A 16,509-nucleotide genomic window follows, 5' to 3' on the forward strand; every position below is an offset into this window, starting at 1 on the left:
CCCTCGACCTCGCTGGTCTTCACCCGCGGTGAAACTGTTTCCTAAGATCCATCTTGGCAGGTTCTGGTCTGAAAATTTTGAGTTTAGTATTTTGCTTTTCTGAATTGAAGCAACTATTATTGGCCTGGAATCCAGTCCTAGATAGAGCATGGAGATTCGCAAGTGTAAAGCGTCTTCAACCCGATAAACAATTCACTGAGCACGCTTCATATGCAAATCCACTCGTCTCCTGAGAAAAGGCCATATACAACTTCAATAAAATTAGAATAAGAGAAAAACAAGAGAAAGGCTACAAGAAAGACTTTGAAAATAGAGCTTTGTCCTTGTTTTAAAGATGTCTGGCAAATTCACGAAACAATAAAGGGAGAAGGGCGGGGGTTTGTGCAATCAATTCAGATTGTGTGCCTTTCACTAGACACAGTGAAAAGAAGACATAGATATTAAACCAGATTTAATCACGTTCTCGAGTGGATAGCCAGGCATACGGTTAACTTAAAACCCGGAAAAATTAAGACACAGCCCTGTTATCCTAAGTTTCAAAAAAAGAAACGGATGGGGACTACGGGAAGTTTTTGTTGGCCTCGAACGACGACCAAGGCCTTAGGCTCTGCCGAAAGACAATGCAGAGTCGCGAACAAGGGAACTGGGGGTATTGATCCCATCAGCGGAATAAAGAGCGTAAACGAAGAGCTGGAAGCCTGGTCTTCAAGACCGGGAGTGTGGCACCTCGCAGGGCATGCCGGGGATTGTAGTCAGGGACGTCCCGCTGCACCGCCCACCACCCGAGTTCCCGGGAGCCCCCAGGTCGAGGTCGCTGCTCGACCCCCAGCCCGGTAAGCGACCCTGCCAGAAAAGGAGACTGGCTTCACTTTTTTCAAGTCTCGTAGTTTCCAAGAGTAACGGGGCGGGGGGGGACTTCGAAGTTACCCTGGAGACACGCTCCCACCCGCCCGTAGCCACGGGATGCCCTAGATGTCCTTATTAGGACAAGAGACTAGAGGGGGTGGGGCCAACCCGAACGCCCGAAGGAGGCTCCTTATAAGGCAGCCTTGGGAGGGAGGCGGGAGTTCGGAGCTGGCTGGGGGCGGTGGGGGGGCCGGGTTCGTGGCTGGGCGGAGTCTGGAGGGGCGGGCCTGGAGCTGCGGTGCCCTCCTCTCCGCTCCTCGAAGGCCCCAGCTCCTCGTGACTTCCGTAAAACAGCTGTGGGAGAATGTAACTCCCCGGCGAAATCCTCGAGCCGAACTCGGCTGTAGGTGTCCTTCAACCTCGGACCCTTTTGAATAAGGGTAAACCTAAGCCTCCTTGAGGGTCTCCCCCTCCAATGAGTTACAAAAACGACTATGTGTTCTCCCTTTCGACCTCCGTCCGGACTCTTACCTCCAGTCTGCTCCCCTTAATCTAACCACGCGCCCATCTCGGACCCCTACCCCCGCCCTGAGGCCCGGCACCTCCTATTTGTCCGCCTTCTACTCGTTCTCCGTTCCCCTCTGTCCTCCTAGTTTTGGCCTTCCCTGAATGTCCCCGACTTCGCGCCCCTCCCCCACTGCTGGATCTCCACACCCCGCTCCCCCACCCCAGCTCGGGATCACCTTTTCTTCGGAGGGTCCTTTAGCTCCTCCTACATTACCTTTATATCTTCATCCCCTATACCCCTTTCTAGATGTCCCTCCTACAAATATGCCTGCACTCATTTGTTCTCCACCCCTCCACTCCCAGCCTTTGGGCTTTTCAGAAGCCCAGTCCCTCTCCAGCATCCTCAGCAAAGGTGAGACTGAAACTGACAGCCTCAGGTTCCTCGATGTTAAGCACCACCCCCAGCCAGCCCTCCCAGCCACACGCGGGCGCTGTCGGCTTTCCTGTCCCGCGCAAAAAGGACCCCGCTCTCGAATCTGGGATGGGAGGAAGGGGCGGGTCAAGGCTCTGGGGGTCTGGGTGGGGCTGGTCCAAAAGGCGGGTTTGGGCCGGGAGGGGCGAGGGGGTGAAAGGCCGTAGAGAAAGTATTCGGCACCAACCACTTAGAGTAGTGCAGGGGCGGGGAGGGCATCAGGAGGCTGTTCTCTAGTTAGTACCCCGCGTGGGGCCACGTGATTGGAGAGGTCCCGCCCTCAGGCTTCCGAGCCAGGTGTTCGAATCCCGTCTCCAGAACTGGCGGCTTCTCAGTCGGGTCGGCGCGAGGCGCCAGAGGACCCGCCCTGAGGCTAATGGCAGCGCCGGTCCGCCTGGGCCGGAAACGCCCGCTGCCGGTTTGCCCCAACCCACTCTTCGTACGCTGGCTAACCGAATGGCGGGACGAGGCAGCCAGTAGGGGGCGCCGCACGCAATTCGTGTTTCAGAAGGTGGGTCCCAGCTGGCGGCGGACAGGTGCGGGCGGAGCCAGACAACGAGGCCCGCCCTGACCCGGTACGCTACCCGTGCCCCGCCAGGCGCTGCGCTCCCTCCGGCGGTACCCACTGCCTCTGCGCAGCGGCAAGGAAGCTAAGATCCTACAGCACTTCGGAGACGGGCTCTGCCGTATGCTGGATCAGCGGCTGCAGCAGCACAAAACAGCAGGCGGTGAGCTCTGGAGTCAGGGTCGGTGGTCCCCTGAGCCTCCCCGAGGCGCAGCTTCCGTAACCACCTGGGATACCTTAGCTTCAGGCTCCCCACTCACGTCCAAGTTGCTGTTTGACCTCAGGCTAGTGGCTGACTTGCAGAACCTCACCCCTCTCACCTACCACATGAGCTGGCAGCGTCCCAGACCTTCCCGCCTGCTGGATTCCGTGGCATTGACTCTCTTCTGCTCCCGCAGGTGACCATGCCCCGAGTTCACCATCTGGAGAGAAGAGTCCAGCCCGGGAAGGGCCCCTTGCCAGAGTCCAGGACTCTTCCATGCCAGTGAGAAGTGGGCGAGGGGAGTTAAAAGGAAAGTGGGAGCACTAGGAGTAAGGTTTTCTGGCTTGGGGGACTTGGCAGGCCTGGGTCCAGATCTGCCATCAGTGATGCCTGGCCGTGGGCAGATGAACTACTCTGGTAGTTAGTTTTCTTCTCTGTAGATGGAGATATTGAATGATAATAGTCAGGTGAGCGTTCCATGATCAGGCTATTTAGGGGGCCAAGCCCAGTAAGTCCTGAGGATGGCTATTATTGGCTTTTCTTGCCTTACCACCTCTGTTCTGCAAGGGATGGTAGAACTGAGGCTGGGCCAGGCAGATTACACCCCTCACCCCACTCCCACCCCCACAACCATCCCACTGTCTCATCCCAGTTTTACAGGTCATCCCGTCAGCTGACCCATTTTCCAGACTGGGAAACTGAGAGGCGGCTGAGGGACTTGTTCAGAGCCATGTAGCCTGCTGAGACAGAACCCGACCCTCAGCCCTGCCAGGGATTCAGTTCACGATGGCTGATTGGTTTCCATATTCAAAGCCTCGGTGTATCTTTCAGATTCCAGCCCAGCCCAAAGCAGGAAGCTCAGGCAGCTACTGGCCTGCGCGGCACTCGGGCGCACGCGCAGTGCTGCTACTGCTCTACCGGGAGCACCTGGTGAGCTCTTGGCCGTCCTGGGAGTCAGGAGCACCCAGGCAGTGGGGCCTGAGGCTCCTGGAGGAGGCCGGCCCCAGCACTGAACCTACCTTGGTTACATTTCTGCCTTGGTTACAGAATCCTAGTGGCCACAACTTCCTAACCAAGGAGGAGCTGCTGCAGAGGTGTGCCCAGAAAGCTCCCAGGGTGAGCCCTGAGGTGGGAAAGGAGGGAGCCGAGTGGCTGTGGATCAGATCCTAAGCCCACCAGAGACTTCTCTTCTTGGGAGCAAGCAGTGGTTTGGGGCCCAGGGAGTTGGACTTGTGGTGGCACCGGGAGCTTTCTAAGGGTTTCCTCCCCTATGGACAGGTGGCCCCCGGGAGTACTCGGCCCTGGCCAGCCCTCCGGTCCCTCCTCTACAGAAACCTGGTTCTCAGGACACATCGGCCAGCCAGGTGGGGTCAACTACAGGGGGAGGCAGGAGGTGTGTGTAGGGGGGGAAGAAAGTGCATGATGTTCTGTGGGGGGCCCTATAATCACCCAGCAAATTGCAGGCCTCGTGCTGTTGACATGGGTGTGGGAAGGGAGGCCTTACTCCCGGGAGCCCATACCGTTGGAGTACCAAGAGGATCTGAGAGACCAAGCAGTAGGTAGTGGGGAGGAGAGGGTCCACAGGTCACTGGAAGAGCAGAACGGCCTTTGCTGAGGACACAGCATTTGGACACGTCTTAGAATTGAGCGGGGAGAGACGCAGGAGCAACAGTCCAGACAGGAGGGAAAGGTGCTCTGAGATGTGCTTGTTGCAGACTGAGAAACGTCCCTGGGCAGGTCCAAAGGAGGCTGATCTGAGAAACGAGAACACAGCCTGGGGGTGACTTGTTTGTGCAGGGGTCGCCAAGGCTGGTGAGACCCGCCGAGCTGGGGGCAGGCAGGAGAGCCTGCCAGGTGTGAGTGAAAAAGGGAGATCTGTGTTCATCTACCAGGTACTCCCTGACTCCGGAGGGCCTGGAGCTGGCCCAGAAGCTTGCTGAGTCAGAGGGCCTGAGCTCACTGAATGTGGACATCGGGCCAGAGGAGCCCCCTGGAGAGGAGCCAGAAGTGCCAGGAGCAGCCTCTGCTGAGCTGTGAGGAGGAGGGGGGAGGGGAACAACAGGGGAGCAAGAGGGGTCCCAAAAATGAGGCCAAACATCTATAGCTGAGCTGCCCCACCCACTGTGGTTTGCCGGGGGTGGGGGAATGCCTGGCACTTGTGTTCCGGCCTCAGACACACCAACACCCCCCTCGCCCCCCGTAGTGGCGCCAGCGAAGGGAGTGCCCAGCAGCCACCGCTGGAGCTCGGGCCTGGAGAGTACAGGGTGCTGTTGTGTGTGGACATTGGTGAAGCCAAGGGGTAAGTGGGGGGGGGGGGGGAGCAAAGGAGAGGATGCTGGGGTGGTGGCAAGGGGCCTGCCCTGATCTGGGCCTCCTGTCTCAACTCCAGGGCGGGGCACAGGCCAGGGCTGCTCCTTGAGCTCCAGCGGCTGCATGTGACCCACACGGTGCGCAAACTGCATGTCGGGGACTTCGTGTGGGTGGCCCAGGAGACCAGGCCCAGGGACCCAGGTGAGGGGTATGGGCACAAGGGCAGCTATCAGAGGCTGGGCCTGGTGGGGGGGGATGCAAGCCAATCGGACCTTTCTTGGCCTCCTGGCAGCAAGACCTGGGGAGCTCGTCCTGGACCATGTCGTGGAGCGCAAGCGGCTGGACGACCTGTGTAGCAGCATCATAGATGGCCGCTTCCACGAGCAGAAGGTTCCTAGACTGGCCTCGCCGTGCTCCCCGTTCCCTGTCTGCCCTAGGGCCCCTCTGCAGCCCAGGGGTGTCTGGGGCACTTTGGGCTGGCCTCAAGGCAGAGCTCCCATAGCCACACCCCCATGAGAGCTGCCCCCGGGCAGCCCCAGATCAGAACCCTCGGGCCCCTGCAGGTGCCCAGTAGACGCGCAGGGTGACTGGGCTGGGTTGAGGAGCATGTTCCAGACTCCTTGAGCGGCCAGGCCCTGCAATCCAGGCTAAACAAGACCCAGACCTCAGTCTAGGCACTGGCTTCTGGGCTGACCGCATAGTCAGAGACCACGTGTAGGCCAAGAGAGGTTTGAAGAGCGGACGTCATTCAGAAATGGTGGAAGGCTTTTCTGGGCAAAGGTGACAGCGTGAGCAAGGGGGAGGTCCTCTGAGACAGGCAGAGAAGCGAGGGAGGACCCGTGACGATTTCGAGGGTGACATGACGGACAGCTGGCACCTGCCCCTCTGTCTCCCCAGTTCCGGCTGAAGCGCTGCGGCCTGGGCCACCGCGTGTACCTGGTGGAGGAGCACGGCTCAGCGGACCGCCTCAGCCTTCCTGAGAGCACGCTGCTGCAGGCTGTCACCAACACTCAGGTGAGCCAGGGGGGCCAGGCCAGCCTGGCAGGGACCCCGCAGTCCGCGGCTCCAGCCAGGAGTCCCCTTCCTCGCTTGGGTGGGTTCTTCTTCCCCAGGTCATCGATGGCTTCTTCGTGAAGCGCACGGCGGACATTAAGGAGTCGGCTGCCTACCTGGCCCTCTTGACGCGGGGCCTGCAGAGACTCTACCAGGTGAGGGGGTGCACGTGTCCTCGGGCCCCGTGCTCCCCGGGGAAGTGGAGTGAGCCAGATCCCTGTTCTTCAGGCTGGCCCACGGAGGCCTAGGACTGGGCAAGGACTGGCTGGGCGTGGTCCCCTAGAGCTCTGTCCTGGCCTCAGTTCCCTCTTTCCTCAGGGCCATACGCTCAGCAGTCGCCCCTGGGGAGCCTCAGGTGACCCAGAATCAAGGCCAGGGTCCTCCCCAAATCCTCTCTGCTCACTCCTCACCTTCAACGACTTCAACGCAGGGGCCATCAAGAACAAGGTACTGTCTCCACCCAGTCTTCCTCACGGGGCCCGCCCCGGCCCCCTCCTGACCAGCCCTCCCCCATCCCAGGCGCAGTCCGTGAGGGAGGTGTTCGCTCGGCAGCTGATGCAGGTGCGCGGAGTGAGTGGGGAGAAGGCAGCAGCCATCGTGGACCAGTACAGCACCCCTGCCAGGTAGGCCCCCCCAGAGCTCCTCGGGGGCCCTCTGCCCCTGCCCTACCTGCGTGGAATTGAGCTCTAGCCATGCTTTGTGGAGGGGTCCGGCTCTGCGAGGGCTGGACATACCCAGAGATGGATGGACCCGACTGCGCTCACGGAGGTCCGATGGTAAGGCAGACAGAGCCAGCTAGGACCAGACGGGATCTCAGCCACTGGGGGGGGCCCACAGGAGGGAGGGAGACCTTCCACCCAGTGTAGCAGAGAAGGCTTCCGGAGGAGGGGGTTGGGCCAGGAAGACAGGGCCAAGAATGGCCATACCTGGAGAACATTTGCAGCCGCATGAAGGGAGAGCGAGCTGGATGGAATAGGGCCTTGAATGCTGGGCTCAGGGAGTGCAGCAGCGGTCCCAAGTCCTCCACCCCTTGCTGGCCCCTTCTGCTTGTCTCCCATGATAGTGGCCTAGCCACCCAGAGTGGGCCAGCTGTCCTGCTGTTGTCAAGCTTTAGAAACTCAAACACCCCAATCCACCCCCCCAGCCTACTGGCCGCCTATGACGCCTGTGCCACCCCCAAGGAACAGGAGATGCTGCTGAGCACCGTCAAATGTGGCCAACTGCAGAGGTGACGGCAAGGAAAAGAGCCCAGAGGGAGTGGCTGGGACTGGGGTGCTCTGTCCCACGCCTGACGCTCACCTGCCTCTCTCTTTGTGCAGGAATCTGGGGCCCGCTCTGAGCAAGACCTTGTCCCAGCTCTACTGCTGCTCCGGCCCCCTGACCTGAGCTACGCCGTGAGGCTGACTGTACCCCCCGCCCCCCTTCACAGGCTAGCCAGCGTTTTACTCTGAATCTGTTGGGCTACAATAAAAATAAAAGTATTTGCAGCTTTATGTATTATGGAGATGGTGCCAGGCCCCGGCGGCCTTGTGAAGTGTCCAGACGGGAACTGGGGAGACCGGCAGGTCCGGTGGTTTTTAAACTGAGCTCCTCGGGACCCTGGGGTTCCCCGGGGAAGCATCGAGACCACCAGGGAGATGGCGTCAGTGAGGCGCTGCAACTTTGAATCTAGTTTATGTCATCAGAGTTCCCTGATGACATCACATTTCCTTCGATAACAGGTTCTGTGTTTTGGAAAAGAAATGTGTGGAAAGCACTCATAGTCTAATTGCCTCGTTTTATGGATTGGAAAACTGAGGCCCGGGAAGCTGCCAGGGTTTAGCCAAATCGATAGTCTGAGGCCAAGCGGGGATTGAAACCCAAGGCCTCCACTGTCTACAGTGGGGCTTCCCAGGTCCCCTGCAACCAGTCAAACCCCAGTTCCTGGGCTGGGTCCTGGAGTCTGCAGCCTTAGTACCTCCTTCCTTTTCAGAGTGATTCTGATGTGCGTGGTACGTGGACCAGTCCGTGCCTTGGGGATGCAGTTCGCAGCTCCTGTCTCTGGGGCCCCCTGAGCCTGAACGGAGACACCCCCGCTTTGGGTGATTGGCCCGCCTCCCACAGCCTGACCCCTTCCACAGTCCAGGGTTCACTACAGTGTGACCCACCCACCTCAGCCGCCAGGACTCCTTCTTTCTCCCTTTATTGCCTTTCTCTTTCCCCTCTTCACAACAGCATCTGCCCGCGCAGCCAAGCAGTCATCCTTGAGCCCCAGGCTCTTGGGCTGCAGGAAGCCTCTCCCTCCCTGAGGGCTCCCACCCGCTCCTCAGAAAGTGTAGGCCCCCACGAAGACGGTGAGTCTCAGTACAGAACTGGCCCGGTAGCTCATGAGGGAGTTCATGGTGACCATCTCGAGGTCCAGCACGTACTCCCGGGGGCCCGTCACAGGCCGGGCGAGGACCAGCATGGCGCTGACATTGTTGATCTGCTGCAGGGCACAGTGGAGGGGGGGACATGTAGATTGCGTCAAGCTACATGTCAAGACCCTGCCCCGGCATCCCCTCCCTGTCCCGTATCATGAACCCACAAGCAGTTGGCTGTGAAGTCGAGAGCCCGCCAGGCTGTGACCTCAGGCTCTCATCCGGCTCTGTGATACCCTTGACATCTTGACTGGTGCACCCAGGCTCCTGCCCTCAGAAATCTCCCTCTGGAGTTCTTCCCACCCTTCCCGTCTAGTTCTTTTGTCTAACCGGGGTCAACTGATGATTCAAGGCCAGGTGGGAGACTCTGGGGAGTGGTGGGGCCTTTGGTGACCCAGAGCAGGCCGACTTCCCTTCAGAGCATCCGATTTCAGAAAGAGAAAACAAGGACTGATATCAGATAAACCCTTGGACCCCTCTCATTGTGAATCACGCCTGGGCCCCTCCTTCCTAATAGCTCCACCAGCAGAGAGCTGGATTCTTGGACCCCAGGCCCCCACACCAACCCCTGCTGCCTCTCTTCAAGGCCCAGCTCCATCTGCTTCCCTTCCCCAGACTCTGCTGTGTCTGTTACCTGGGCAGGCCTCTCATGCCAGTGCCTTGTTCTAAAGGTGAAGAAACCGAGGCCACATACGGAAACCAGTGCAGGGACTCAAACCCCAGTGTCCAAGTGCCTCGTGAGAATTGCATTTAACGACGGGTAGTTTGTACCCAGGGAATTTAGAATACCCCTACCTTTCTACAGAAATTCCACCTCCCGGGGGGTGGGGCTTTGAGAGAAGAGGCGGGACATGGTGGTAAAGCCGAGTCTCCCACTTAAGGTTTCCTGGAATTCAATTTTGGATTAGGCATGTCAGTTGAGGGCTGCAATTAGGGGAAAGCCTTACCCTAATGTAGAAGTCCCCCTGCGAGTTTCCCGCGCGGATCTGAAAGGCATTGTAGGCGCCCGGGTAGACGGAGGTCGCTTGGATCTGGAACACATCCGCGGGCACACTCCGCTCCGAGGTGATACTCATGTAGCGGTGCACGATGGACGAAGGCTGCTCCCGGCACAGGGGGTTGGAGGCCGGACAGAGGCAGCGACTAGAGACCCCGAAATGGGGACACACATGAGGTCCTGGCCCATACCCCAAATTTGGCCCCTCCCCTAAAAATAGAGATCCCCAATGGATCCTCCCACTCCTGCTAGAACGATTCGCATGGTTTAGTCATGAAGGACTACAATTCCCATAGGCCCTCGAGGCTCTAGCCTGCCCCAATGGCAGGCCGTCAGCCGCAGAGCCCTCTGGGAGTTGCAGTTTCTGCAGGGTGGTCCGGCGTCGCGACGACTCACTTGTCAGACACCTGGACGTAGGGCTCCACGCAGCGGTTGGTGTCCACGCAGCGGTAGCCCCCGTGGAAGTTGACACAGGTTTGGGCCTCAGAGCACTGGTGCGCGCCCGACTCACACTCATCAATGTCTGTGTCAGGGGAAAGGGGCTGGAACCCAGACATCAGGCCACCAGCCCCTGATACCACCCTCCCCGCCCCACCGGGGCCACCTGTACCTTGGCAGAGGCGCGTGGCCAGCAGCTGGTAGCCCTGAGGGCAGTGGCAGGAGAAGCGGCCAGGCTCGTTGACACAGCGGTACTGGCAGAGGTAACTGGAGTAGCTGCACTCATCAATATCTGAGGGAGAGTGTGGACGAGGGCTCTGGACCAGGGGCAATCCTCTCAGTTCAGTCCCACAAAGGTTTACAGAGAGAGCCCGGCCGTATGTTAGGCTCAGTATGGAAAGACAGGCGGGCGAGACAAACCCTGCAAAGCTCAGTAAGGGGACAGAGGATTCAAAGAACGGTCTGCCCAGACTGCCCAGCTCCCAGCCCTCTCTGCCCCAGCACGGCAAGACAATACCAAATGGAAGCACTGTGAATCTAGAGGCTTGGTTTTTAAGTTCTGACCGAGTTTGGGGCACCTCAATGTCCCTGTCAGTAAAATGAATGGGTTAGACTAGACGAGCCTTGAGGGCCCAACCTGTTACGGTTTTCAGTAACTTGCCCAATTCTTGCATCCCACAACCAGCCTAAGCTTACAGCCTCCTCCTGCCAACCGCGAGCTCACAGGTTCCTGCTCTGGTTACCCTCATGCTGCCTAGCACCGAGCCAGGTACTAATGGGGCCGTACAGCAGCGAAGCATAACATAAACAGGGTACCTGGCCAGCTGACAAGGAGTGAGAAGTCCAAAGTGGAACCCTGGTGCCACCTCACCCTAGCTGTATGGCCTTGGGCAAGTCACTTAACCTCTCTTCGTTGAAGGACTTCACGCTTACTTTTTTTTTTTTTTTTTAACAATCTTCCCCCAAACACCTCGAGGGAGACATTACCGTCCTTGTTTTGCAGAGGAAAGAAAAATTCATACTTTCATCATAAGATTGCTGGCTAGATTAAACGAGGCCAAGTATGTAAGGGAAAAGCACTGCATAGGGAAGTTTCTCAAAAACAGTAGTTTGCTTTTAAAACGTTTGGCTTGGGACTTGATGAAGCCTGTCTTGTTATTGTCCTGCTTCGTCCTCAAGACAACCCATTTTACAGAAGAAGAAATGGGCTCGAAAGAGTGGTGGGCCCTAGCAGGATTTGAAAGCAGGTCCACCTCACTCCCAAAGAGGGGAGCACTCACATCCTTGTCAGTCTCCCCACTGAGCTTCAGTGCTCCCTACTGCTCCTCTCCATGCTTCCCCCGCCCCCCCGCCCGCCCAGGCTGGGAGGTCTGCTGGGCAGGTCTGCAGGTGCCCTACAACTAGCCAGGGGTGGAATACAGAGGAGGCAGGAGGGTGCAGAATGGATGGGACATGGAGGCATCAAATGGAGGAGTGTGGCAGGACACACAGCATGACACAGGGCCTGGGGGACCCATGGAGGAGCCCAGGGGAGAGGGGGAGCTCTCACCATTGCAGGAGAAGCCATCCCGATGAAGCTCATAGCCCTGGTGGCAGCGACACAGGAAGGTCCCATAGGAGTTGAAGCAGCGCTGCTCACATGGAGCCCCCATGTCACATTCGTTCACGTCTGGGGGTTCAGGGGAAAAAACAGGAGGCATGAAAGCCAAGGAGCCACCCAGAGCACCCACTTTCCCTAGGCTGGTCAAAAAGAGAGCTCCGGCGCCCCACACCGCCCTGCCTGGGACCCAGGAGCCTGGCCTAGCCCAGCCTCACCTACACAGGAGCGGTTGTTCGGCCCCAGCTGGAAGCCCGGCTCGCACTGGCAGCGAAAGGAGCCGGGGAGGTTGACGCAGCGGTGCTGGCAGTACCGGTAGCGGCACTCGTCTATATCTGGGAGGGAGGCGGGGGCAGAGGGAGCAGACGGCACGGGTCAGCTGGGACTCATGGCCTCCCCACCCATAGTCTCGCCTGGGTCTGGGGTGGCTGAGTTGGGCCAGGTCAGCCAGGACTCACACATAGACCCTCACAGTCCTGGGACCAGTGACAGGAAGGCAGAGGTGGCAGGGGACGAGGGCCGACACTGACAGTGGGCTGGTATGGGGGTCAGGTGCTAAGGTGAGAGCCAGGCCAAGGGCACGGAGCAGGGACTAGAGAGGCTCTTCCCCGGACTCACCCACACATTCAGGCCCAATCTTGCGGTAGCCGTCAGGGCAGGTGCACTGGTAAGAGCCGGGCAGGTTATGGCAATCCTGGCTGGGGCGGCAGTCATGCAAGGCCTGGGCACACTCGTCCACGTCTGCAGAAGACACCACTCAGCCCCCGCCTGAGGGCCCATGCACTACCCAACGTGACAGACACCTCCGCACGGGAGGACACAGGTCACGTGCGTGGATAATTGGTACTCGCAAGAAAGAAGCACATGGATTAGACCCTCCCGACAGCACAAATAACAGTCCATCAGCCTGGGACTGGGAGCCAACAGGAGAGGCACCCCTAACCTGCGAGATCCCATGCTAGAAGTGCATAGGAGATAAGGCCCTGCCCAGACTCCCAGGAACGCTGATTCCAGGGCCTTCCTCCAAGGCCCATGGCCCCCAGGGGTGGGGTTCAGATCAGGAAGAGGGTAGGGGGCAGAAGCTGAGAGGCAGAGCTCTGGCAGTGGGTCTCCAGCAATTGAGAAGGGGTTCCAGATGCGGGCTGGAGCAGTGGGACAGGAGCCGGGAGCAGTGGGACAGGAGCCGGGACCACCTGCGGCAGGCCCCACACAAAGTGAGGAACCGGATGGCAATCCCAGTAGCCTTGAGGAGCCTTTTGGGCAAGGGAGAAACTGAGGTCTGAGTTTTTAAGACGCAATGATAGGTGCCTGGGAGGAGGACTGAAAGCCCTGGTGCTAAGGGGACCCTCACTCACCCACACAGCGCTCTTGCTCGTCAGGTTCGTAGCCTGGTAGGCAAGGGTTGGGGTGTTCAGCGGGGGGCACTGGTGGTGGCGGTCCCTCGCCATGCAGGTCATTGATGACGGCAGCTGAGCGGGGCAGGCACAAGTAGCCCCCATAGTGGTTGATGCATTTCATCTCCCCCTTGCAGGCCTCGGGGATGGTCAGGCACTCGTTGACATCTGCAAAAAGGGGCCTGCTGGGCACAGCCAGTCTCCTGGGCTGGCTGTGAGGTGGGTGGCAGGCAAGAGCCCAGCTCGGCCTTCTATAAGCTGTGTGACCCAGGCAAGGCCTTCTCTCTCTACTCAACAAGCCAAGGTTGCCTGCCCAGGACCCCCTCCTAAGGCCTGCCAGGGCTGATGGTGGGGCAGGGTGACTGTTCCCATAGTCACCCCCATACTCTTGTCCCCTCTTGGGGGACCCTCCCCAAAGCCCTCCCCAAAGCCCTGGCCCTGGCTCAGCCCAAGAGTGACGTGCAGGTAAGGACTCCTCACCCCCACCCCACAGACACTGCGCTCCCAGGACATGATGGGACAAAGCTTGATAGGGGAGTGGTTAGAGGTATCCAAGACCCAGCTCCTCTGGGCAGTGCCCTGTTGTTCTTCGGGCTACTGAGGGGTGGGGGCAGGGTGCCCTGGGTTTCTCTGAGAGGGAGGGGCCTGCATGGCTTCTCCACCCCTAGCTGAGCAAGCCCCCAGAGAATCAGAGCTGGCTTCTACCAAGCCAAGCTGGGCAGAGGACAGGTCATCTGGCTCCCCGATGCTGCTCTTGGAGCTAAGGTGACAATCCCTTTCCCCATTCCTGGGGGTGGGTCAGTCACCCCGGTGGCACACTCACCCCGGCAGTGCTGGCTGTCAGGGTCCCACTCATAGCCATCTGTGCATTCCTACAAAGGGACCACAGATGACCAGTAGTCATCCCCAGTCCCCTTCAAATGACCAGGCCAAGATCAGGGCCTGAGCCTGGCCACCCTCCCAGCCTGCTCCAAACAATGGCCCCCAGCTGCTTCACCAACCAAGGGAGGGGAGAATCTTCCCCAGCAGCAGCCACCCCAGGATCCTGGTCTCTGTGTCCCTACCCAGCCCAACCCAGGCCAGTGGCCCCACTGTCCCCACCGTGTAGCTGTCGGGCTCCTCCGAATCCTGGGGAGACGCTGCCCCCAAAAGCAGCAGCAGCAGCGCCCAGAGCAGTAGAGACCCGGGGAGGCAGGAGGCGAAGGGGAGCATCCTGGGGCTGGGAGGTGGTGGCGGTGGAGGGGTGGTGGGGGGAGGGGGGTCAGGGCGCTTCTGCCACGCACCCCCCATTCCCCGAACCAGGACTCAGAACCCTGGCCCCAGCCGCCTCCCGCTCGGGACTGGGCTTGGGGCCCCGGAGCTTCCCAGGGCCGAGGGCCCACTCCTCCCGCAGGCCAGGGTTCGGGGCCCAGCCGTCCGGGGCCGCCCCGCCCCCGCCCGGTCCCCCAGTGGCGCGGGCCGAGAAGCGCGGGCCTCTCGGCTCTGCGCTGACGCCGACTCGGCCGAGACTCAGGCTCGCGCCCTCCCCCCACGGACGGCCACTCACTTGAGCCCGCGACGCCCCCGCGGCCCGCGTCTCCGGCGGCTTGGCTGGTTGGGGCAGTGCCTGCGGGCAGACGGACGGGCGGACGGCGCAGCTCCCTGGACGCGCGGCCCCAGGAAGCGCCCCCCGCCCGCCCGCCCGCCCGCCGCGGCGCGGCCCACCCCGGCGCCTCCGCCCGCCCCTCGGCGGATTCCTGAGCCCGCGCCAGGGGGAGGGACCCCGACCCCCCGCTTCTCCGCCCCCGGCCAGCCGCAGGCCCCCACCCGGTCCCCCGCGGCGCTGCCCGGAGCCGCCTCCCGGCGCAGGGCCAGGGTCCCCCTAGCTCCCCATCCTGGGGGCATGGCCTTGATGCCAGGCCCCTCAGACTCACCCGGGAGCCCCTAGGCCCTCACTTTGCGCACCCCAGAATGTCATCCTGCGCACCTGGACCCTACCTAATCTGGGCTCCTAGAAGTCCACCCTGTGCACCCACATCTTAATGCCGGGGCCTCCACACCCTGCGCTTCCCAGAATGTCATCCTGGGCACCTGGACCCCACCTAATCCTGGGGCTTCCAGACCCTCGCTCTACGCCCTCCAGAATTTTGTTCTGTGCCCCCGGACGGTCACTCTGAGAATACCAGAATTGCATTCAGGGTCCCTAGACCCTCGCCCGAGGACAAGACGCTCCCGGGCCCAGAAATGTTCATCTCTGTCCCTTCTCTTCTCCATCCCTAAGGCTGTCAGCCAGGTGGTCCCTTCACTCGAGGACGGCCTCCTGCCAACATTCGCTCCGCGGAACTACAACAGTTTGGGAACGGGGTCCGCATTGCTTTTTGGCCCAGAATGAATGGAAGCCCCTGAGAAGGCAGGCAGGGCTGAACTTGCGCGTACAGGACGCCAGGGTCCGGTGCCAGTGCCTTACCCACCCTCCTTCCAAACGGGTCCCCACCCCCACGCCCCCAACTTCGGGGTTTTTGCCTTCTTTCTCAAGCAGAGGGCGCGCCTTTTGGGGCGGAGTTTGGGCGGAGTTGGCTCCCAGGAAGGGGCGGGGTCTCCTCCTGCCCACGTCTCAGGGCGGGGCCAGACGGGAAAGGGCCGCGTGTCCTGGGAGCTCCCGCCGGGGGGCAGACTAAGTGCGGGAACTGCTGAGCCCTCCCTTCCCTTTCCCACCCTTGTTTATCCTCACGATCGCCCCCAGTGCAGCCCCGCCCAGGAAGAGGGTGTGCTGATGGGGGCACGTGGGTCCCGAGGTCAGCCCTTGGGGTTCAAGGTGAATTGGAGAGTGCATCCCCTCTACCCCCCAGATCCTTCCCAGCCCCGGAGGTGAGGATGCTAAAAGTAATAGCTCTTTAAAACCAAAAGACAGCCAATAACAAGTGCTGGCGAGGATATGGAGAAATTGGAACCCTCATACACAGCGGGTGGGAATGTAAGATGGTCTTCTTTGGAAAAGTTTGGCGGGACCTCAAAATGTTACCACATGACCCAGAAATTTCACTCCCCTGTATATACCCAAGGGAATTGAAAACATATGTCCACTCAAAAAGATCTATGTACAATATTCATAGCAACGCTATTCGTAAGAACCAAAATGTAGTAACAATCTAATGTCCATTAATTGATGAATGGATAAACAAACTGTGGTAACAGGATGGAGTGCTACTCAGTCATAAAAGGAATGAAGTCCTGATGTGTGCTAAAACAAGGATGAGTCTTGAAAATATCACCCTAGGTGAAAGAAGCCAGACACAAACATCCTCATATTCCACTTACAGGACGCATCCCGAATAGACAAATCGAGGAGACAAGTTAGATCAGTGTTTGTCAGGGGAAGGGGGGACAACGGGTGACTGACTGCTCCTGGACATGGGGTTTCTTTTCGGGTGATGAAAATACTCTGAAATCAGATGGTGGTGATGATGGTTCAGTTATGCAAATAAACTAAAACCACTGAATTATATAAAGTTTTTTAAAAATTTTTATTTATTTAAGTAATCTCTGCACCCAACACGGGGCACAAACTCACAACCTTGAGATTATGAGTTATGTGTTCTTCCAACCGAGCCAGCCAGGAGCTACAGTGAACTGTATACTTTAAAAGGCTGAATTTTACGTCCTGTCAATTATGTCTCAATAAAGCTGTTATTTAAAAAAAAAATAAAAATAGTAGTTCTTGATTATCAAGGTGTAACCTTTCCAGGCACC

At 59.2% G+C, this 16,509-nt stretch overlaps 2 protein-coding genes across 6 annotated transcripts; one reads left to right on the top strand and one right to left on the bottom strand.

Moving 5' to 3' along the window:
- Window positions 1–1,950: 1,950 nt before the first annotated feature.
- MUS81 (MUS81 structure-specific endonuclease subunit) lies at window positions 1,951–7,448 on the top strand. Of its 4 annotated transcripts, XM_087855039.1 has the most exons (17): window positions 1,951–2,336; window positions 2,424–2,553; window positions 2,789–2,874; window positions 3,424–3,522; window positions 3,640–3,708; window positions 3,871–4,007; window positions 4,283–4,372; window positions 4,485–4,625; window positions 4,796–4,891; window positions 4,982–5,103; window positions 5,195–5,292; window positions 5,800–5,916; window positions 6,015–6,110; window positions 6,274–6,402; window positions 6,475–6,578; window positions 7,100–7,183; window positions 7,275–7,448. In XM_087855039.1, exons 1-17 carry the CDS (start codon window positions 2,202–2,204, stop codon window positions 7,339–7,341), a joined length of 1,800 nt encoding a protein of 599 aa, XP_087711165.1. In that variant the 5' UTR covers window positions 1,951–2,201; the 3' UTR covers window positions 7,342–7,448. The 4 variants fall into 4 exon arrangements, with proteins under 4 accessions (XP_087711165.1, XP_045631691.2, XP_045631692.2 ...); XM_045775735.2 differs by lacking the exon at window positions 4,283–4,372 and having other exon boundaries at window positions 1,952–2,336; window positions 3,871–3,956; XM_045775736.2 differs by lacking the exons at window positions 3,424–3,522; window positions 4,283–4,372 and having other exon boundaries at window positions 1,952–2,336; window positions 3,871–3,956.
- A 673-nt stretch (window positions 7,449–8,121) lies between these two features.
- EFEMP2 (EGF-like fibulin extracellular matrix protein 2) lies at window positions 8,122–14,477 on the bottom strand. Of its 2 annotated transcripts, none has more exons than XM_045775738.2 (11): window positions 14,327–14,477; window positions 13,882–13,999; window positions 13,604–13,652; window positions 12,742–12,948; window positions 12,005–12,127; window positions 11,605–11,721; window positions 11,339–11,458; window positions 9,962–10,081; window positions 9,748–9,874; window positions 9,302–9,497; window positions 8,122–8,422 (listed from the first exon to the last, which is right to left on the bottom strand). In XM_045775738.2, the coding sequence occupies exons 2-11, from the start codon at window positions 13,990–13,992 to the stop codon at window positions 8,261–8,263; spliced, it is 1,332 nt and encodes a 443-aa protein (XP_045631694.1). In that variant the 5' UTR covers window positions 13,993–13,999; window positions 14,327–14,477; the 3' UTR covers window positions 8,122–8,260. The 2 variants fall into 2 exon arrangements, with proteins under 2 accessions (XP_045631694.1, XP_045631693.1); XM_045775737.2 differs by having other exon boundaries at window positions 8,122–8,419; window positions 14,327–14,458.
- Between the last annotated feature and the right edge of the window lie 2,032 nt (window positions 14,478–16,509).

This window comes from Ursus americanus, chromosome 24 (genome assembly GCF_024610735.1).
Source record: "Ursus americanus isolate L20-20 chromosome 24, mUrsAme1.1.p, whole genome shotgun sequence".
NCBI classification, from domain to species: domain Eukaryota; kingdom Metazoa; phylum Chordata; class Mammalia; order Carnivora; family Ursidae; genus Ursus; species Ursus americanus.